The 23,067-nt window shown below is 46.3% G+C and overlaps 1 protein-coding gene across 1 annotated transcript; it reads left to right on the top strand.

Moving 5' to 3' along the window:
• The first annotated feature begins 12,308 nt into the window (after positions 1–12,308).
• KCNJ2 (potassium inwardly rectifying channel subfamily J member 2) lies at positions 12,309–19,254 on the top strand. Its single transcript, XM_052808357.1, has 2 exons — positions 12,309–12,404; positions 17,456–19,254. The coding sequence occupies exon 2, from the start codon at positions 17,672–17,674 to the stop codon at positions 18,953–18,955; it is 1,284 nt and encodes a 427-aa protein (XP_052664317.1). The 5' UTR covers positions 12,309–12,404; positions 17,456–17,671; the 3' UTR covers positions 18,956–19,254.
• Positions 19,255–23,067: the final 3,813 nt, after the last annotated feature.

Raw genomic sequence — 23,067 nt, 5'->3', positions numbered from 1 at the left:
CTATTGTTCTGGGTGAAGATTAGTTTATGTCGAAGGGAATGTAATAAGAGATTATTATAGAATTTATTTTTCCAGTTTTGCCTACCACCGTTCATTAAGGCAGCTGGCATTTCCTTCCCCATTATCATGTATCATTTAGTGCATATTTTCTGTGAAGTTGATTTTCAGATGGGCATCATATATGTCCCTTTGTTTATCCCTTGTTTCTTACACACTGTGCAGGAGGTCTGACTTCAGCTGCCTACTTGAAGCATTACAGTTACACAGTTAGACTCACTTCAGGAAATAACAGGTACCTTTGAGGGTATCAGAAGTGTTTGTGTGGGAAGAAAAAATTGCTTGTAAGTTTTTTTTTAGCTCTTAAATCTTTGCTGGTTTTGAGCTGGGAACCTGCAAACAGAAAGAGTTGGTGTCTCTGTGGTGGGCCTGAGAGGCCCATTTAGGGAAGCGTCCGACAACAAATTCACTTCCAAGCAGACAAGAGAAAGCATGACATAAATGAAACAAGAATGAAAGAAGGAACAGTTACAGTTTTAGTCTGGGCTGAAAAATGTGGATCGATATTTTCACGGGGCTTAAGATCACAACACAGGAGCTACTTCCAGAATTTAAAGCTTTTCTTGGGGTCGGTCCCCGTGGCTGAAGAAACGACGAGGGAATCAGATAAACATCAGGCAAATGAAGTTGGATAATTCCGTTTCGGGCTGATGTTGCTCCCTAGAAAGCCAGGATTTTTGGAAGCTGTGATATTGCCACCTGCCAGTCGATGTTTCCTTCATGCTCCCCAACACAACGTCCCCCAGGACTGGCAGAAATACCCAAGCATTTCCTCCCCGGCTGCGTCCCCCCAAGTCCTGTTACCTTTCCGGGCCCGGCACAAACCCAACCTCAGACCCTACCAGCCACGTACAAACGGCAGCGGGGCTTCATCTTTCCCAAGCGCTAACCCCCATCCCCTCACCCGCCCTCCCTGCCACCGCACCGCACCGCAGCCCCGGCCCCGCTCCCGCCGCCGCCGGAGCCCGGCAGCGCCGCCCGGGCCGCGCCGCGCCGCGGGCACTTTGGCGCCACCTGGTGGCGGCCCGCGGAGCAGCCGCGCCGCCCCCGTCCCCCCCCCCGCTCCGCCTCCCCGGTGCCTTCCCCGCTTGCCCTGCTCCCACTCGGCCGGCGCCGAGTGGCTTTCCGAGAGCATCTGTTAGGAGAAAAGCGCCGTAAATTCAAAGGAAGCCCTTAGGCTCAGCCCCCGTCGCTGTTTCAAGCGCTCCTTCAGGGGGGCAGCTTTGCGGCGTTGCGGGATCGCAACGATTTGGGAGGCGCGGCGGGCTGTCCCCGCGATGGGTTGCCCGTGGAAAGGCGGTGTTATATCCACGGCGTAAGCGGAGAACCTGTTGTCAGCAGGTTCCTGCTATTGCCTGACCATCCTAGGCAAACTCGGGGCCGGCGGTTAGGGCTTCCTATAGCTGCCTTCTCGGGCTCAGTAGACCAAATCAAACTCAGAAAGAAAACGACTTTGGTGTAAGAATTGATTTGACGTGTGCTGCGTCCAGCTGATTTATTCTATATCGTTCCTCTTTATATATAGAAGCAAAAGCTGAGAGGTTGCTTGATTTGCCAGCTTAGGTATATATAGCCAGTCAAAACTGGCTACGCTCCACTAGGAACTTTTCAAATAGGGCAATGATCTATTTGTGGCCAAAGATACTTACTTCAAGAGGTATCAGTGACAAGAAGCAAAAAGCTGCTTGTTTGTTTGGACCAGGGAACATGTGTGCGTGTAGAAAGGCAACGCTAACGTTTATTATGTAGAACTACACACAGAAGGGCTCCAAAACAGAAATGCCTTAATAATTATCTCATATTCAGTGCCATGTCCACTTCTGAATGCACATTTTCCATTGAACAGCTTCGTGCTTTCTCTCACGCATGGGAGTAGCTCCAATTAAACATCTGCTGAACCATCTATATCATCATCCTTCTTCACATCCTTTCTTCAGGCTCTCCTTCACAGCGGCGTGTGTAGGAAGCTCCACAACTGTCAGGCAGCTGGTTTGCTGCGACTACTGGGCATTGCATTTGTTCCTCGTGTTTCCCCATCTTTGATCACAGGGTGTCTCTCAGACTTGCCTGACAGGGGAGGGACTATTTTTGGTCTGATGTTCATTCGGCACGATTCCTGCTTGGTCCAGGTGCCAAAATGAGCTGATGGCCTTTACGTGACCGTTGTACAAAACAGCAGTAGAGAGGAGACTGTCCCAAAGCCTTCCCAACACCACTGCTCTGTACTGGGGCTTGGTGAAATGTCCGTATTGGGTGTCTCTAGCCCAAATTTTGACCGATAAATGCTTCAATGTGACAGCCATGCCCTAAATGGGGCATGAAAAACAGGAATTATGCATAAATGGGTAGGTCTCTTTTCAGATCTCCAAGCGGAAATCAAAAAAGACCCTGGTGAGTGTACCCAAGGGAAAACCTTCCTTGCCCGCCCAGGTCAAGGGCCTTACTCATGTTAAGTAAATGTCACCCCACCAATTTCAATGGGGCGGTTCCCAGAGTGATCTGTGGTAGGATGTGAGTCGGGAAACAAAATTTGGTAAGTACTTTACTGCAGTTTTTGGAATTGTTTACTGTATATACTGATTAAAATCTCTTCTCTTCAGTGATCACTTTTTCCATAGGCAAAAGATCCACCTTTCTTTTGCCACTTGTTTCATTTGAGAGGGTACAGCAGAGTGCCACTCCTGAGTTGGCAACCACTCCGTTAGAGGGCCCGTAACATTTTGCCTCACTGGGTCTCCTTTCTCTTTCCTCCAATCTTATCCTTCTTTTTTGGAGAAGTACCAGATAAAGCCATCAAATATAGTTCTTCACAATCACACAAACCATCAGCCCTGCACACCTTTACACACCACCAGCCACAAGCCGTTTCCCAACACCCTCCAGCAAACATCTGGCTGATAGTACAGAAGACCAAAACCACAGACCTCCTTTGATATGGTCTGTACCAAAGATGTGGAGGGTTGATTTTGGAAAACCTTACGCTGGCATTAGCAATCCTCAGGAAGTTGGGTGCGAAGCTCTAGCAGGAAAAATCACAGCAGAGTGGAAGCGTTGCATGTGAGTGTATGTCTGCACATATGGATGTGGGACTGAAATAGCTCCCATCACTTTCCTTACGTTAGCCTTAATAAAAGGGGATGGTGCCTGCCAATTCCATCTCAAGTTTCATCCCTCTGAAATATGTGCACTTTCACCAGCTGTATATTTGGCCCAGGGTAATTACTATAGTGCTAATTTTACCTGAGATGATGAAAGCGCTGGAACAGCCTAGCCATATAAAGGGAGGAGACACATACAGCTGATGCAGTCTTCTGGGTCCTTTTCTGAGCAAAGAATGTCATGACTTTGACTTGTAGATTTGCTCCTTAGGGAGGCTTCTTCTTACAAGAGTTAGCTGAAACACAACTGAGGCTAGAGAAGAGGAAGGTCAAGGATACTTGTGTGCTGGAAAATGAAAGCACTGAGTACTGAAGTGTTGCCTTGTAGTAAATTACCTTATACAGATTAAATTACTCAAATAGATCTGCTTCTTTTCTTTTCTCTCCTGTGAGACAAGCCACTTCCAGACACCAAAAGCACAAAGATGCTTGAAAGTCTTCTATTTCTTTCTGGACCTTCCAGAAAGATTCAAAGTCAATTCACATTTCTAATGAAGATTCAGAACAGACACTTACTCTATCCAAACCAGTTCAGCTTGAAAAAATTACAGTGAAGTATGGTCAAAGGAAAAGCAATTTGCCAGAGCTTGAAGAGTGTGAATAATGCAAAGCAAACAGCTCTCTGCAGCATTCACTTGTGCTTTCAAGTATGCTCACCTTCACTGTGCACCCATCCTGGCTTCACCTGGAGGTTCTGGTGACCAGCATCACAGATGGTGATTAAGGAAAGATGAGCTGGTTGATGATTTCTAACTTCTGTAAACTTGGAGGATTGTTTGGGGTTTTTTTTTTTAGCAAAAGACCCAGAAATGATTGGCACTGCTGGCACTCGATCCTAAGCACTGGAGTCACCCCATCAGGAAAGACGAACAAAGCCAGGCCGTTGTGCTCTGGTCTGGTCTGTTCTGCAAAGGTTTTTTTATGTCACCTTTGCTGTCAGAGAGCACAAGCACCTTCCAGTACTGTAACAAGCGACATGACGAGCCTCTGTTCATTCTCTTTATCTCTTTGTCTCTCTCGCTTGCTCTCTCACTCTTTACTCTTTGCCACTGATTGCCTCTACATGTGATCTCTGGCCTTTGTCAAATCAAGATAGTCAGAACCTGGGTGCTGAATGCTCCCTCTGCCCGAGCCCGTTACCGATGGCCTCAGCAGGCATTTGGCTCCCAAGTTAAGTGTGTGCTTAGATTAAAGTGAAATATGTATCAAAGTGCTGCTCTGGATAAAGGTTTTCTGGTCTGAGGCTTTCGAAGAGGAATGTGGACTTCTTGTAATCAGCCCGTCTTTTTCGTGAGCTACGGACCGGCGGCGTGTTTCTGCAAATTGCTTTACGCCAATAACAAACTGCAGAAAATGCTAACTCGTGCCAGCCCCGTCTGCAGACGGAGAAGGGACCGGCAGCGAGCCCTGCTCCCTCCCAGGCACCCTGCTCTCTGCAGCACCCATTTGTATGTGTGAAGAGCAAGAACAGCCCTGGGAAACCGCCGGGGTCCTGGGACCTGTGATGCCACTGGTGGACCATGATGTCAGCGGGTCTCTCAGGAACTGTGGGCTGCAGCAACTTCCACATTTTATGACTTTCCATACTGCTTTTTTAATACTTGATGGGAAATGGCACAATCCTTTCCCCTCCAGTCTCTGTCACAAGGTTGCTTAATAGGGTTTGGGCACTAGCTCAAATAATATCAGAGGATCAAAGCCAACTTTTGAAGTATTAGGGAGATTAGAAAGAAACGCATGGCTCATGCCTTCTGAGGTGCAACCTTTCCTAGTGCAAAACAGGGGAGAGCCTCCTTCTGCGGCCATCCTTTCCCTCTGTCTGTGCATCTCGATCAGACCAAAACAGAGCACAGGCCATGCATTTTGTCACAAATTTTAATACAGGATGCCCAAGAGTGGGTGAGGAACCCTTCTTCCCTTGTTCATCTGCATAAATGAAAGGCAGAATTTAGCCTGGAGGCACAAAATGGCATCAGAAAAAGCAAATAAGCAGCACAAGATCATGATAGCAGAAGAAAGGAAGCTGTGGCATTTACTTGCTGAAGATTATTTCCTCTCTGACGACAGATTTTTCAAATGACAGAGGTGTTTTAGCGGGTGGGCCTTGGAGGGCTGGTCCAACTAATCAGTCAAAAACAATCTCAGGAAGTTTAACCAACAATTTGAGCTTGGTTTAGTTTTACTCATCTGTCCAATTTTAGTTTTGAGGGAAATTTAGAAAGGTGCCAGCTAATTTAATTTGCCTACCTCCTTCCCAGCCACGCAGGAGTTACGAGAGGGGCTGGACTGCCATTTTGTGCCAGCGATCTACTCCTCTGATTACCCGGGCGACGTGTCTCCTGGCCAGGCTCTCCTTGCTCAGCTTGGCTTCCTGACCAGGGAAGTGCAGGCACGGGGGAGAAGAGATGCTGTGATGGCTAGGAAAGGTCTCGAGGTTCTCCCAGTCAAGGTGGGACTGCTTGACACCAGCTCCGGCAGCTCAAGGACCCTCTTTGGTGCACCTGCAGACCTGGTGTGGGAATTGCTGTGTTGACAGTGCTTTGAAACAGCCAGCACAAACACAACGTACAATCACCCGGTCTCCTACCAGGGAGTAGTCTGCACCACTACCGTCAAGATGGAAGTTCACATTTGATGTAAATAGGCACAGTGCTGGCTCCTCAGGGAACTTCAAGCTTGTTTTCTACTGTGTTTTTCCTTCCACAATGGCCGATGATCTAACTCTCTGTTTTTAGCAAAGTTTATTTGCTTTCCAGGAGAGAAAATAAACTTTGATACTGTCATTTACGTTGTGGCCATGGACTCCAGGCAAATTCTTAGGTTCTGGTACAAACTGATAGAAAACACTGAGAACATTTGCATCTAAGCTAATATACTAAAATAAAAAGTGTGAGAAAGTAAGCAGAGCAGTAGTTTGTGTGGTGTTAATGCAAATCAGATGCTTCTGAGTTTATAAATGCAGTTTTCACTGGAGTGGATACACTGATAGGTAATAAAGTACAGTGATAATTAATGATCATCAGCAGAAATGCAGTATGCACTTTGCAATGCAAGAAAACCACGTAGGGTTTTAACAGAGCTTCTTTGAGTCACTTCTGGGTATAGTGTTCTGCTGTTGGAGGCAAGTTTAATCGTGTACTCACGTATTTCACTTCATCCTTTTCTCAGGAACTACCGAACGTCACCTGAGAAAGTGAAGCTGCCCAATTTGAATCACTCTGGTGAACCAAGTTGTGTAATACAAATGGGTCAGTAGGTGAGTTGCAGAAAAGGCATGTACTTTGCATTAATTTTTCTTAGAAAAGATGAAAGGTTTCTAGCTCTTTCCATTGCAATTGACTTTTTATTCTTTCTTGCCACTCCCTTTCCCACTGGAAATTTTCCACATTTCCACCTAAGGTGGCACACAGATGGTGACAAAGGCTGAAGCAGACCTCTGCTTCATCCCTCCTCTTACAGCCACGGTGAAATTAGAGAAAACACGAGTCTGTAATCATTACCCATTCCTCATCCTGCACAGAACACCAGAAGGTAGGTTACCACTTTTTCTTTGCTAACCAGAATGCCGTTGTGGCAGGAAGGTTGGTGGTAAGATGCTGCAGGGGCAGAGAAGCAGACCAGAAACACATCTTTACCCCTTGCAGCTCTCCTCACCCTCACATCTTGGCTAACAACCATTTATAAGGATCAACTCATCAAATTCTGATAACCCCCAAGGAAGGAGGTTGAGGTTGAGGGACCCAGCCACTCTCTCTGAGCACAGCGGACTCTGCAGATGAAAGTTTGAAAGTTGGCTGAGCACCACGAGGGCTTTTGAGCAAGTAGGTGACTTGACTAGTGACAGCCCACAGTAGGGGACTCATTGAAAAACCTGTGAATATCTACTGCCTTGAGAGCCCTCCTGCTTACATACAATATTTACATAACCAAAAGTTTGCAAGCCAGAGAAATACAAAGATATTCTTACCCTGTTTTGTTCAGCTGAGCGTGAGCCTATCCTGATTTTAGAAAATCTGGCAGGCCACTAGCAACTGAAGCTGTAAGGAAGAGAATGAAAGTGTAGTCACACAGTTTTGTGTGTGTAAGTTGCTGGCTCTTAACCCTTTTCCTTCCAGGAATTGTCAAGTTCCCTATGTCAGCTCCATGGGCATGTTCTCACCACTCTGGCAAGTTTTATTAACCATTAACTCCCTTTCCCTTGAGATATCCAAAGAATGGGAACTATGGAAGATCATTAGATAACTGTGAGGAATAGAAAAATATTAGCCTTATTAATATGTAATTGCTTGGTCAGTTTTATCACTTATACTAATGTCCTTCTCACTAATCCAAACATACATTCCCCGCTGCCGCCTTTGAGGACAAATTGCCACAGCTGACTGATGGCTGGACAAGGAAAAATATCGAATATTGCCATGTCACAAACAATGCTAGATGTCCCTTCTTAAGATTACTGCATTTCTGAAAGATTATCCACAATCCTAAATTATGAAAATAGATCACTAAATGGTAATACAACTGTCTTGCTACAGCAAGGCTTCTAGAAAATACAGAATGTGCAAGGTGTACATTAAATAACAGATTAACATTTCCTCATCATTTTAAGGCTTTTGACCCTGCAGAAGTAAGCATGTGTTGAGAGCTGAGAGCTCACTTTTTACCAACGGGTATTTATCATATTTTGTTGGGTCTGAAAGTTTAGCTGGAAGTTAAAGACCCTTTAAACTAGGCATCTTAATTTATAGAGAATCGAGCCACATGGAATATAGTGTTGGAAATAAGTTTTCTTTGGCAGAACTTCTTGGGTTGCTGTTGGATTGCTAGTTATATACAGTTACTGTTAGCTATGGATTACAGTTTGTAATTCATTATTTCAAGATTTCTTCACCTTACTTCCCACATCCACCATCTGCAGTAGCAAAACCTGAAAGTATATACTTAAGTTTTTTTTCAAAATACAGTCACTGGCTGGTGATTTGACTTTAGAATAAGACTAAATAAGACAGCCTGAAATCTTCAGCAAAGATTTGGGACACAAAGTGTCTGGAAAAGAAAGAGATAAAAAAAATCTGAATGGTGTGTGACTTCCACTGTTCGCAGATATACAAAGCAATTCAATTTCCTATGTCATATTTCACCCCCTCTATGAACAAACACATTATTATCCAATATAACTGTGTCACTGGCTGCACATCTGTATATCCTATTTGCTTGCAAAGTACAAAATATGTTTATTTTCTCTCTCAAGTCTTATCAAACGTATAACCGACTCTCTGTGGAATTTTCATTGGATTTACCCATTCCTTCTGTTACCAATGTGGCTTCATTTTTCCTTGGAGATCCCAGCATTAGACCTATAAAGATCCAGTTAATGTCTAAACCCCAAGGGTTTACTGTGAATGGGGAAACCACCTTTTCCTGATGAATTTTTTCCAGTTGACTTAATGGCTAGAGAAGAAAGGCTAACTTATGCCAGTTTACATGCATGGAAATGGTGAGACCAAAAAAAAAAAAAAGCCCAACACGTTATTTATGGCATTTCTTCTCATCTTGTGGAAACCGACTGCTTTGATTCTACCAGACCATGTTTTCTTTGCAAGTACAATACAATTAAGCTATTTTCAGCTGGCAATAAAATCCTTGAGAACCAAAGCAGATTTGGCCACTTTAAGAGATGAAGACTAATGCAATCTGATAATTAGGTCATTTCACCGCCAAGACAGAAAAAGCAATTTAATAACATCTCCCGTGCAGTAAGACGGGGGCTAAAGCCTCTGGTCCCAGCTGGCAAGGACTATGCCTGCAATACAACTCTCAAATTTGCTTCCACAGGGCATCTGCAGATCTCTGCAAGACTGAGGGACAGGGTGGCTGTGATGGGCAAAGGTGAGAACGATGCTGGAAAACAGAAAATGTGGGGAGAAAAAGCCCCTTCTTTCACTGATATGGCCTGGCTGAAATCCGTCTAAGAAAAGCATCCTGCTTCGTTGCTGGCTCCTTTTCTTACACCTCCTACACTGGTATGAAATATGAATGTTCTGCCTTCCCAGAGCCCTTCTTATCCCTTGATACCGTTCCTTCTGCAGATAGCAGATCTTGTCTTGAAAACTCTTCAGACTATGACCGTTTCACGTAGCTCTTCTAATATTTCAGTCAGGACGCTCTGTAGTGCGGCAGTACGAGACCTGTGTAGCTAGACTACGTCAAATTAGAAAACCATTCATTGAGAAAAGGAAAACAAACCCTCACTCACTCTTGAGGGTTAAGTTTTCAGCTGCCTCTCACCCTCTTTGTCCTGGCTTGTTGCAACAGGAAAGGGTTTTTTAGAAACTTTTCTTGTAACTTCAACTTCCCTGTTTGGGGGGTTTGGAAGTAGCTCTCTCGCCAAAGTCCATGCAGACGAGAGACGGCTTTGTTACAGTTCTCATTCCCTGTATAATAGATTAGAATCGATATTTCATTCTAAGAAGAGCTTTCTGGGCAGAGCTGCTCCGACTTTAAGAAAACCGTAAAAGAGTCGTGATGTTATATGCTCTACCCTTCCTCGGTATAAAATGCTAAATGGCTTGACCTGCAAGTCTGTACTGCTGTGAATAAGTCTTACTCATATCGGCGGATCTGGGATCTCTGGGTCTAGTAGCTCTGTAGTCTTTATCAGTCGGCTTGCATGAGTAAAGGCTGAGTAAGAGTCTACAAGGTCAGGCTGTAATCTGCAATATCTTGTGGGTATTGTGCAGAGATTTGTCGAACCCACCCCCCAGCAAACTGTGTGTGTTCTCGCCAGAGCATCTCTTGGCAATAGCGGGTCACAGCTCTACTTTATTTCACTTACATATAGATGAGTACATACTTCTTCAAGGTGGGTCAAATTGTTGCTATTTTAGCTGTTCATAGGAAGCACGCATACGTTCAGAGGAACGAGAGATTTTTTTTTTCTCTGATATACGTACATGACCTGTGTAGTATTTGTGCCTATGGCTTTCAAAAACTGTGGATTTAACGATCGCCATCTTACTGAATGAATAAAATAATTGCAGTCGTTCCCTCTTACAGATTTTTTCTCCAGATTCATCATTCGTAAGAAACTTATCTGTGTTATAGGACTTTTCTTCCACTTAAAAATGAACAGAATCACCCAAGAATAAGTCATAAACGGTATGATTGCCCAACGTGCCAGATTGCTCAATACACACAACCACTTGTCTTTTCTTCCCCTCTCCCCATCATGTAAATTTTGCGTATCTTCCACACATAACAGTGGGGACTTTTAAAACCAGCTGCATTTGGCCATTGTATTTGTTGCCGCAACAATGTGGTGCTTCCTCATTCGCAGTACCGGGAACTCAGCAAATACTGTAAGTGACAGTAACGGCAGTTGGTGGAAATTGTTCAGCAGCAATATGAGGAGTGTGTTCTTAAAGCCTATACTCCATGAGAAAGCATTTGGCCAAAGCATTTTCACTGAGTATTTAAAGACAGCTAATGTCAACTTACGAAACAAACAAGGAGGAGGAGGAGGGCAGCTTAAGCAACTACGAGTGACCGCGGGCACCAGCATTGCTGTGGAAAGCAGGGTATCATATTTAGAGCCTGTTCTGGACATTGTAAGGAAGCTCCCCGGAGGAAAGTGGCCGACCCACTCGGACCAGCAGCTCCAGGCAGAAGACCTGACTGCTGATTAACGCTGTCTTGTCCCAGAAGCATCCCCAGGACCAGTTCTCTGGGTTGTTGCAGAGGTTACCGCTGCAGTCCTGGGTTGCAATTCGAGGTGTTCGCGCCAATTTCTTAAGCCTTGTGCGGTCTGCAACCCTTGCATTCAGCAGTCACCCTCGCTCTTAGTTTTCCAGCACAGCACGCAGGGCTCCCTGATGCATTTCAGCTGTTAGCACTCGGGAACTCGCCTTTCCGAGGGCAGCAGGAGCGTGTTGCAGCAGCGGACACCTGCCTCGGAAACTAACACCCCTGCACTGTCCATCAGAGCTGGAGTTTGGCAAACTTCATGGTGTGCTTACAAGGCTGGTTTTGTTCCTGCAAGGCTCCCAGCCAGACATTTCATCCTTGTTTTCTTTGTCTTAGGCCACGTCCACCGTAGGGAGGACAAGCTATTAAAAATCATTTTGATTTCTGCGTATGCCAGCCAGCCGGCTGATCGGGCTGCCGCAGGTGATCTATGGAACAAAGAAAGGGATCCTACGTACTGCAGCCAGGCAAATACTTCTCTTGCTTCCAGCCCCGCTCCAAAAGATCTCAGTTCAGGGATCACAGCTCTTGTTTTGGAAGGGACGTCCGATTTCAGTGAAAGAGAGGGATGTTAAGTTCAGTAGCCGTGCTGCGGTACGCTCGGCTTGCTTCTAGTGCCTGTCAGGGTCAGGCGTTTTGTGACGAGACGCCCCGCACCTTAGCGTTCCTCTTCACCGAAATCGAGAAAGCAACAAAAGGAACAAACCCATTCTCTCCCTGGTGTCTCTCCTCACTCCGCGGGGCCTCGCGCGTTAGCCCGCGGAGCGCGTAGGCGCGGAGATCCCACACGGGACCTTTCTCCGACTTCCCGGTCAAGTCTTGCAAAAACCCTTCTCGGCGTGGGGCTGTCGAATCGATACCCGTGGGCAGCTGCCCGCTGCCCACGGGCACAACCGGAGGGCGCCGGCCGAGGCGTGGGGAACACCACCCCCACCCACCCCCCCCAACCACCACCCCCCCAGAACCGAGGGATCCCCCCCATCCTCCCCGGCATCCCCCCAGCACCCTCCACCCCGGGGAGACCCCCCCCCAAACCCCGACACCCTCGCTATCCCCCCCCCCCAGCCTCCTCATCCCCGGGGCCCCGCCATTTCTCCTCAGCTTCTCCCCCGACCCCGCTGCCCCCGGCGCGGGTTGGGCTCGGTCCGGCCTCCCGTTTCCTATTGGTGCGGACCGAGCTCGGTGGGCGGGGCCTCCGGGGCCGCTATTAAACATCCCATGGCCGCCCCAGCAAAAAAAGGGGCAGCGGCTCATTGAGTGGCTCAGTTGCGAGCGGTGCGGCGGAGGCCGGCGGGCACCCCCGGGATTGCCTTGCTGCGTGGGTTTTTTCCCCCCCCCCTTCCATTCCTCATCCCGTCCAGTGTTTGTCGTCCCGTCCCCCGCCTCCTCTCCTCTCCAGCTGCTGGATCTTACAGCCTTTTAACTCTCTAAGCACCTCCTTGAAGGCAGGTAAGGAGCGCCTTCTTTCTAGATCTATTTAAGAAGCCCACCCGGGCGCCTCCCGAATAGCCAGCCTGGTTTCCAGGGGTAGGATAGCTGTCTGGGTGCCGAGAGAAAGCTTTCCTTGTCGGTCGATGTCTTTCACGCTTGGGCATAGCCGGTTGGAGGGGGAACTCCTGCATTCTCATGCACCGTCCACGAGCTATTCTCAGTGCCTAAAATAATTAGATAGGTATGCTGGGAACACTCGAGCATCTGCTTGCAGCATCTGTTTATGTTCATAACTTTCCATGCACCAGCTGCTCCCCCCCCCACCCCTCCACCCCGCGATATTTTATTCTGGGGAAGGGCTGGAAGTTTGCATGACAACTCCGTGTCGCAGAAGTAGCACCGCTCCATCCCTTTCCATTCTTCTCGCCTGGTGTTTCCTGTACAAGGGAGAGGTCAAAAGTATCAAGTCTTAGAGATCAGATGAGTGTTTGCAAAAGGAGTGTCCAAAATGTTTGAGAGGGGTGTGAAACGAACCTGTAACTTCATTCATTGGCAGTATGCAAAACGGGGGATTGTCTTTATTTTTAATCAGCCTGGCCAAAAAAACTAGGAAGAAAGAAAAAAAAAAAAAGCCGTTGCAGCTGGGGAGCCCGCGAAGAGACTGTATTGTTTCAACTTAGTTCATGACAGTCAAAGGAAAAAATACTGATAAGAGATGGCAGATTTATTTGCGGGGCTTCGGTGGCTGCTTTGTCATCTTCCTGAGGTTGGGGCAGGCGGGGACCCGCAGGTGCCTGGGCCGGGGCCACGCCGGTGGCCCGGGCTGAGCCAGGACCCCCATCTCGGTCCTCTCCCTGCCTGCTGCCACCTTTCCACCCCGCAGGCAGCCGGCACTTGTTTCTGGTTCAGCCTTACCTTTACACTTGTTTGCTTTTCCATCCTCCCAGCCGGTGCATCAAGTACACCCCCTGGTGATGACTATTTCACTTGTAGTTATTTTGTCATCAGCTAGAAATATCCTGAACCCCTCTCCTTCGCAGGACAGCAGATGCAAAAGCCACTTGTCCTTTCCTTTCTCCTATTTCTTTGCACCCATTTCCCTACATCATCTGCTCTTTTTTTTTTTTTTCTTTCTTCCTCCCCCCCCCCCCCACTGCCTGATGGCGAAGGACAGATCCTTCTCCTGAAGACAGCTCACCACTTTGTGTAACTTGACTCCTACTCAAACCAGCGGAGAAGCCCTGGGGAATGACTTATAAGTAACGCGGGGGTCTGGGGAAAGGTTACAGGGGTGGCCGTACCCGGCAGCGATGGAGCAGGGACTGTGGGAACAGGCTTCGCTGGGGCGAATAACTCCTTTGTTCTGTTTACTAAGGGCAGCAGGGAAAGGCGTTTGGCTAAGGTAGTGCTGGTTCTCTCTTAGCAACATGTGCCCGGCTCATTCTGCAGGGCTGTGTGGCGTCAGCCTGGGAATAACTGCTCCAAGCACTCGTTAGTGCTCCTCTGTCTTCCCCCCCTGCCGCCCCGCTCCTTTTGCGCTTCAGAGTTTTTGCTCGGTATTAAACCTTCTGCACAAATTCGCTTCGAGCTGTTCGTTGGGGAGTTTAGACACGCGACGTGAGCGTCTTTGCTGGGGGGAGGTCTCGAGGGGGATGCTTGCTAAGGGGAAAGTGAGGGTTCGGGCTCCTCATCGCGGCATTTCCAATAACGTTGGTTCAGAAATGCTGCAGATGCAGCACAGCCCCGTTTTTCTCTGCTCCTCCAAGCATCCCCTCACGGCAGAGCAAGCTCAGGACTCTCCCATCCCATCTCATCCCTTCCTGGTAATGCTGCGTCGGTGCCAGGGCTGGTAATTACAAGCTGCATTGCTCTAGTCTTGTATTCTCTTCCAGCAGGAAAGGTAGCCTGAATTAATAACACACCTAGTGATGACTGAATTTACAGCTGCGTGCGTGTGCGTGTGTGTGTCTGGCTGCAGTGCGTTGGGCCCAATTGTGTAAAGATTTGGGTTGGTTGGTGGGTACTGGGCTGGATTCTTTTGTCTGGTGAGGATTGCAGGGCTGGTCCCATACTAGCTTGGCATCTTCGGTGCCACCAACAACTGCTAATGGGGTGGGGTGGAGGGTGGCAAACTTGCTTTGCCTTTGAGCAGCAGGTGGATTAGCCAAATAAGAAGCACTGTTCGATTTTCACGCTAGTTTGATTGTTTCTGGGATTTGGGGGGCGGGAACCTTTATTGAAACTGGTTGTGAAAGTCAGGGTGAGCACCGATCAGGTGTGTGATCAGGCAGCCAGTGGATCTACCGGGCGTTTTACAGGGCCTGCGCTGCCACGAGCGGGAGCAAGATCAGACCTGCTGCGTTGCACTGGCTGGTCCCTGCGCACGGTGCTGGTTGTGCTCCCATCCCGGCATCCTCCCCGCTCCCAGCCCTTGCAAGGAAGAGAGGCAAGTTGTGCTGTAAAAGAAAGAAGATATCTATGCTGCAGTGGAGCATGCCAGAGCTTTGTTGTATAAACTTCAGGTAGCGTGTAAAGGTAGCACAAGGTGCTCCCAGGCATACTCCCGAGTTTAAGGATCGTTAGAGCCCAATCGGGGCATGTCCGCTCCCAAGGGCAGAGCACCGACAGTGTGCAGCTAGGAGGGAGAAATGCGGTGCGAGGTACAGTAGGTAGAAGGTGCTCAGCCATTCGGAGTAGGAATATGACAATGTACGATACCTAATTTGGGTCCCAAACTTCCAAATGCAGCCAGCTCGCCTCAGGAAGCTGGCATGATGATTTCAGTGATTTGTGGAATTCAAACAAATGCCCTCGGGTCAAGACTTTTGTGGGGGGAGCTGCATATTCAGACACTTGAGACTTTACAGCTTATCTTTCCCTCCACTACAAGTTTTCCTCTAAAATCCAAGAGACAATGCAGGGGGGAAAAAAAAAAAAAAGACTTCAAAATAAACTGTTTCCTAGGCTGTGTGTTTCCATCAGCTTGGAACAAAACAAGACTTTGAATGTGGAAATCGAACATGACTGTGATTATAGGATGTGGTTTATAAAAGTGATCGATTTGCAGACCAATGCAATGGTTTTTCAAGAAGATTTTTGCGTGGAATGTATCAACAATAATTTCACTTCCCCCCTGTGTTCAGGTTTCTAATAAAAGTCTTTTTCAGCCAAGAAAAATAATTTAAGTGAGCATTAAAAGAATTCCTTTGTATTTTTGAGAATGATATCCTGACGGGAATGAGAAACCCCATGATCAAAAAGGTGTGAGGGGGAAAAAATGAATCCTTACACAGTGTAGGCAAGATAGTCAGATAAGAAAGAGGGCAGCTGTACTGTGAGCCTACATTGCTGAGAGCCGTACTCAAAACCGGGCATTACCGAACCTATCAAAAGCTGCCAAAATGTCTTGTACGCCGCTGAAGTCACAGATGACTAATCTCAGCAAGTAGGCGTTGGGACGCATTCTTGCACAACAAACAGAAGTGAGGAAAAAAGAGAAGGTAAAAGTAAACCCTAAAGAGATTCTAGAGGGAAAACCATCCCGCATGTAACTGCGAGCACGATGTTTTCTGTTTGTCACCTGCTCTTTTCCTAACAAGTGTTTGCTGACCTAACGCCCTTGTAATGTGGTTGAAGGATGTGGGAGGGCTGAGAAACTGTTTGAAATCCCTCAAGTTTTTTGGAACACCTCTGCAGGGCTTTAGGGGCTGTTTTGGGGAAAGGAGAGAAACTCTTACCTACAGCTGTTGTCAGGTACGAATCAGAGGAAGAGCCACAGAGCACTGAAGCCGCTTCCTGGGCAGAGGTTGTGCTCCTTGGCAGTTGCAGTTTTGTTGGGTTTTGGACACTCAGATGAGTTTTGATAATATCGATTTACAAAGAGCATCGCGATTTAATCCCCCGCTACTGTAAATGGTACTGAAGTCTCCTCTCCTATGGCAAATGGACAGCAGACATTCCTCATCACTCGGTTTTAGGTTTATTTCCTCCGTGGGGTGCATGCGTGGATGGAGCAGTTGCATTAATGCATCTCTTCTCCTCTGCAGTATTTCAGTTACATTTCCTGATATACAGTACATGACTTAATGGATGACGCACTTGTTAAAAGCCAAACCTGGGTCTAAGCCAGACCTCCCTGAAACAAGTTTGGTGGCTTCTACCCTCAGGAAGAAGGTTTTGTAGCCTCTCTGCTGAGTCTTAATTGCTGACATTTAAGACCCATGGGACGCCCCGAGCCGTTACCCGTTGGAGATGGAACTGGCTGCCTCGGGCTCCCGAGGGGAAGGTGCTGGTACTTGCCACCAAAGGTGTTACAAAGACACTCAGCCGGTCCTACTCTGTTGTAGCCTTTTGCTAGTTGCGTTAGCAGAAGCAGATGAGGGTCATTACAAGGTTTAGTTTGCTTCATACAACTTAAGCCTAATGGGAGCATAAAAAATACACAGATCCCAATGAGTTTATAAAGAGGAACTAAGGCAGCCCTTATTCCTGCCACTTGCAAAGCATACACAACTCCTTTTTCTAGCTTAATTTAAAAAAAAAAAAGGTATATGCAATGTAATTTCATGGAAATCACGGACATTTGCATTTTCCAAGTTTATTGCTTTTCTCAGTACATGTCATCTTCCCTTTTGCACGTTCCCTTGTTTGTCATAGGTAAACAGTCCAGGAGACAGACACATCGTATGTCACTAAAAACTGCTTCAGTATTTATGTTTGAACAGATGGATGTTAATGCTAATTGTTTGTTTCAAAATAAACAGACAGCACAGTTGTAAATAGTAGATAGATTCTTTGCACGTCCAGCTTTAAGGTGAATATTGCTTAGAGACTTGTGTGACATGATCACTTCAGTGCCTTCCCTCAGGAAGAGTGATGCCTTCTTTGTAGTAACGATGTCACGTCTGTCAATACACAACTGCGCACGTTATGCATTCCAGAAAATGCTGTCATTAAGAATAAGGAAACTTCCTGCAGGTCCACAGGAGTCATTTTACTTGATTCTTTCAGGTTTGATCCCTTATCCTTTTCCTCCAGGATCTAATATGACATTTCTCTTTCTCTTGCAGACCATGCCCTCTCTATGACGGTTACTTGTTAAGCTAACTCTGCATGCCAGAAGACTGTCCTTGGTTGATCCAAGGGCTTTTGGGGACTCCAGCCTCTCCCCAGTTTTTCTGTGTGTGTGTGTTCCTCTAGAACTTTCAAAACTGTTTCTCCAAAGGGTTTTGCAGAAACTTAGACTGTTTTCTAAAGCAGAAGCACCTCAGTCCACAGCAGTAGTGATGGGCAGCGTGCGAACCAACCGCTACAGCATCGTGTCTTCGGAAGAGGACGGAATGAAGCTGGCAACCATGGCCGTTGCCAACGGCTTTGGGAATGGAAAGAGTAAGGTACATACCAGACAGCAATGCAGGAGCCGCTTTGTCAAAAAAGACGGCCACTGCAACGTCCAGTTTATTAACGTGGGCGAGAAGGGACAGCGATACCTGGCAGACATCTTCACCACTTGCGTGGACATCCGCTGGAGGTGGATGCTAGTTATCTTCTGCCTGACTTTCATCCTCTCCTGGCTTTTTTTTGGCTGTGTGTTTTGGTTGATTGCACTGTTGCATGGAGATCTGGAGAATCAAGAAAATAGCAAACCTTGTGTCTCTCAAGTGAGCAGCTTCACCGCAGCCTTTCTGTTCTCCATTGAGACCCAGACCACGATCGGCTATGGCTTCAGGTGCGTCACAGACGAGTGCCCCATCGCAGTTTTCATGGTGGTTTTCCAGTCTATAGTAGGCTGCATCATTGATGCCTTCATCATTGGTGCCGTCATGGCAAAGATGGCCAAGCCAAAAAAGAGAAATGAAACTCTAGTCTTCAGCCACAATGCCGTAGTGGCCATGAGAGATGGAAAACTGTGCCTGATGTGGCGCGTTGGAAACCTGAGGAAAAGCCACTTGGTAGAGGCACACGTGCGAGCGCAGCTCCTCAAATCCAGGATCACGTCGGAAGGGGAGTACATCCCCTTGGATCAAATAGACATCAACGTAGGGTTTGACAGCGGAATAGACCGCATATTTCTGGTCTCCCCCATTACGATAGTACATGAAATAGATGAAGACAGTCCTTTGTATGACTTGAGCAAACAAGACATGGACAATGCTGACTTTGAAATTGTAGTAATATTAGAGGGCATGGTGGAAGCTACCGCCATGACTACCCAGTGCCGTAGCTCATATCTGGCAAACGAAATCCTCTGGGGCCACCGCTACGAGCCTGTACTCTTTGAAGAGAAAAACTACTACAAAGTGGACTACTCGAGGTTCCACAAAACATACGAAGTGCCCAACACACCCATCTGCAGTGCCAGAGACTTAGCAGAAAAGAAATACATTCTCTCTAACGCAAACTCCTTTTGCTACGAGAACGAAGTAGCCCTCACCAGCAAAGAGGAGGATGAGATTGACACTGGGGTGCCTGAGAGCATGAGCACAGACACCCACCCGGACATGGACCACCACAACCAAGCAGGGGTGCCTCTAGAGCCACGGCCGCTACGGCGGGAGTCGGAAATATGACTGACAAACTCTTCCTCTCTCTTTTGGTTGAAAGGAAAAAAAAAAAAAAATACATCTATCGGTCAAAGGCACGTTGACCTGAGAAGTTGGCCCAGAACAGTTTTCAGACAACGGTACTGTTGAAGAGTGGTGTGAAGGCAAGCAGACCTGAGAAACCCAGGCTGGTTTTAGGGCTGTCCTCAAAGGAGGGATGACAGAAAATGAACTCTAAACACAAAGCACTAAACATGTCTAAGTATGAACAGAAGGCACATATGTTGTAGAATAAATTATGTATATATTTTTTTACAAAACTTGAACTTGCAGGCAAGCTTTGGTTGGGTTATTATTATTTTTTTTCAACTTTTTCCAGAATGCTTCTCTCTAGGGAACAAGAATGTTTTTAATGGCATAACAAAGGCAAGAATCTGCCTTATTATTATTATTATAATTATTTTTTAAAAAGCTGCTGCTAACTACATGAACACAAATGGTTATTTTTGTTGCAGTGTAGTTTTTATTTTCTCTTGTGTAATTTAAAAAAAAAAAAAAGTCAGTGTTGAACTTTTTGAGTTGAAAAGCTCGTGATCACTTCAGAGAGGCCAATGTTGCCAGAAAGTCTAAACTCCTTTTGAGGCCAGTAGTTTGATAGCTAGAATCAATTTCTCTCTTTCCAATTACATAAGGGGCATTATGTAATATCAGGCCAATCAGTAGCCTCCAGCAAAATTATGATTTTTGGGGGGAGAATTTAATTCTCTGTCTAAAGGAAAAATGAAATAAAATATATATATACATAGAAAAAGTACTAAGTTAAAACTACCTAAATGGATACCAAAGAAAATGCGCAGTTTTGCACAGCGGAGTTTATTTAAAAAAAAAAAAAAAAAGGAAAAAAAAAAAAAGGAACAGGCTGCTTTAAACAAAAATATTTCAAACCTCAGACACTTTTTTTTTGTTTTGTTTTTTTTTTTTTTCTTCTCTTTTTAAGACCTTTCTTTTGCACCTTATTCTAAAAGCTTAAGACTCGGATCTAAAGTGAGCTAGGACTCCTCCCCTTTCCCCCTGCTCTTCTATGGGGAAATAAATTCCCTTCCTTTCTTGTAAAGAGAAACGCAGTCGGGGGAAAGCAAACGAGCAAACCTCTGTCCTTGCCGGTCGCTCGCCGTGCCGGACAGCAGCCGAGGGTCGAGTGTTAGCGCGCACATTCCCAAACCAGCGCTAGAACCTCAGCCTCCCGAAAACTGAGCCATCCTCCATGTGCTGCAGGCGTCTGACCCCAGCCCCTTGGCTGCCGTTGTGTTACCAGTTCAACTCTGCCAGGGACGCGCAAAGCGGCTGATCAATGCTAGAGGCTAAAACGCCGCTGGAGCAGGCGTTTAGGGACAGATGAGCCGAGTGATAGAGAAATCCCCAGGAAGAGGTTTTTGGAGAGGAAGGGAGAGGGTCACGGGGAGGAAAAGAGAAAGAACGGCACAGGGATTGGAGCGTTTTGTAAAAAAAAAAAATGCTTCTCTTCAGCAGGGCAAAGGTGGCAGAAAAAGCGTGGTTTCCATCTCGTTTAGAGAGGGATTATTCGGGGAGGACGAGGCTGCAAAGCGAGGGCCATCTCCTGCCTCCTCTCCCCAGCAAACGCCAACTGAGCGGTCAGTGGACGAGACGTGTCACCGAGCTCTGAGCAGATTTTGTGACCTTCAGCGAAGCTCTGGCTCTAGCGGTATTTTGGCTCCTTCACCCAGAAGGCTGTAAATTCTCTGTGCCTCTGAGATCAAGGAGACGGCGAACCGGCGCTGCACGCCCGCTCCCCGAGGAGCAGGTGGAGAGGGGTGGTGGGGGGGGACGGACACGATAATCCTAGTCAACTCTTGCAGTATTGGATCACTGTATGCCATTAAAAAACAGCTTGTTCTAGGTCTAATGTCTTCTGCAAACGGATATCTGTGAAGGCCTCTGGCCCCTTCCAGCCCTGCCTGAAAGAAATGCCTGCAATGAAATGGTTTCTGATAAGATGGTATCTACAGTGGGTGGGTTCGAAACTGTGGAAATTCGACGTTGTAAACATAGATTTGGCTACTAGAGAGGGCAGATGATTAAGTGCAAGTACTAAGGCTGTTACTGGGGTGGGGGGATGTAAAAGAGAGGAAAGGCTGAATATAAAAAGGCGATTTGATTGCAGTTTCTGGGTCAACAGTAGTGAAGACAACTGAGTGCTGCTAGTGCTGCTATTGTGATATTCTTGTAAAAGGAAAATAACTAAACCAAAGAGTATTCAGTGAAACAGAGGGTGCATGAAAACACAATGGGGAAGGGATGGAAAAGGGAGGCTGACTGGGAGAAAGGAGACCTGTTCTCCAGGTCGGCATCCCCCAGGTGCACAGTGTTCCCGCTAAATGATACTTGAGATATTTGAGGGAGGGATGAGAGATGGGGGATGGGAAATGCAGGATTCAGCTTGTTTCTTTAAAGCAAAAGAAATTCAGAGGTTAAAAAAAAAAAAAAAAATCCCCTCCCCCTTAACATTTCTGGTGCAGAGGTTTTGGGTTTTGGGGTTTTTTTTTGTTTTGTTTTGTTTTTCAAGTCAGTTTTTCAGAAATATTTTTAAAATGTACATTTTATAAAGTTTATCAAGTATTTTCATATTTAAAGCCAAATGTAAATAGAAGTCTGTAAAGGAGGACAAGGAGAAGAAGAAAAAGAAAAGGCCACAAAAAGTATAAATTCTGCTCGGCAGTCTCGGCTAGCTAGTACCTAGATGCTACCGGTTAGCATGATTTTTAGCAAATACTTGCAAGCCTTATAGGATTCCTAATGCTATGAACTTCTCTTTATTTATTTTTAAGCATGGACTTTTAATTTGAAAACATGTTCTAGTTACTGGCATTTTTAAAAGTTACCAGCTTTCCGAGCGCTAGTCTTGTCAAGGGTGTGCATTGAGGTAATCCATTACACTCTCTGCCGCATTCTTTTTCTTTTTTTTTTTTTAATAACCCTTTGTCTTTGCCGATTGAATCTTACATTGCAGAATTGCACTCAGCCTCTGGCTCCGGGAAGCTGCTAGAAAGAGACCTGCAATGTACACTCCATGGTACCCTTCCCCCTTGTCCATCATTTCTGTATTTCTCATCACGCCGTGGTAAGCCCGGCATAGGACAGACTATTGTAGCACACTTCTGCAGCAGCAAATTGGGTTAGTCATTTTAAAAAATGTTGTTATTTTTAAGGACTATACAGTGACTGACAGCGTTTCTTCAGTTCCCGATGATCCTGGGCCGAGCTGATGCTTACTTAGGGGCCCTTTAAACTGACTGAGCTCTACCCGCAGACTCCAACAGGCGTTGGTTCGGCCTCTTTATCGAGGATAAAGCTGGCTCAACCGGCTCGCACAGAAGGTTTATACTGTATTTCGCTTAGGGTCTGGGGGGGAATATGTTATTTCTGCCCTTCCCTGAAAATACTTGAATGAGACACATTGTCTAAAACATAATACTGCGTACAGTGACAAAAAGCATTTCCGAGGCAGGTGGGGATGGACCGCTTCTTTCCTCTGTCTCTTCCGTGCGAGCTGTCCTTGGTTAAGTAGCAAGGGTAGAAAGCATTACTTACTAGCTGTGTTTAATGATACTCTCTCCCAGCCATGAGAAACTTCTACGTTGTTAGCTTAGCACTCGCTCTTCTCGGAAAAGACAAAGGGGCCAGATATTTTATTTGTTCTCTTAGGTCTTCTTTTTCATAATGGATTACAAGGTAAAACTGAGAAGTACTGTAATGTCTTTAAATTATGGCTGCTCACAACCGTTGTAAAGTAGAAGGGTGCTGCATAGTTGCCATCCCACAGCCAACGAGATACTGATTTTGTAATGACTTTTGGCCTGCAGCTCTTGTAAGGTGAACAATCTAGGCATCTGACAGTTGTCCATTACTATTTTCCTGTTTGCAGCCTTTTTGTATCGAAGTCTTCCTAATGTACTGCACAAATTGTGGATTGTACAGATTTTTATATATTATGTCTTATTTTATTATTTCTAAATAAATAAAAAAAAAATTGGGAATGAAGCGATGTGTGCACCACGTATGTAAATGAACTGGGGAGATGGGTCTGGAGGTTATTATATAGCTGTGTTTATGGCTGTCTG

This window comes from Harpia harpyja, chromosome 14, assembly GCF_026419915.1.
Source record: "Harpia harpyja isolate bHarHar1 chromosome 14, bHarHar1 primary haplotype, whole genome shotgun sequence".
Lineage (NCBI taxonomy): Eukaryota > Metazoa > Chordata > Aves > Accipitriformes > Accipitridae > Harpia > Harpia harpyja.
Note: the sequence above shows the minus strand (reverse complement) of the source record. Positions and strands in the feature narration are given on the sequence as shown.

Excerpts from the sequence above, each read along its gene's own strand:
- KCNJ2 (XM_052808357.1), top strand. The coding sequence starts at position 17,672 with ATGGGCAGCGTGCGAACCAACCGCTACAGCATCGTGTCTTCGGAAGAG.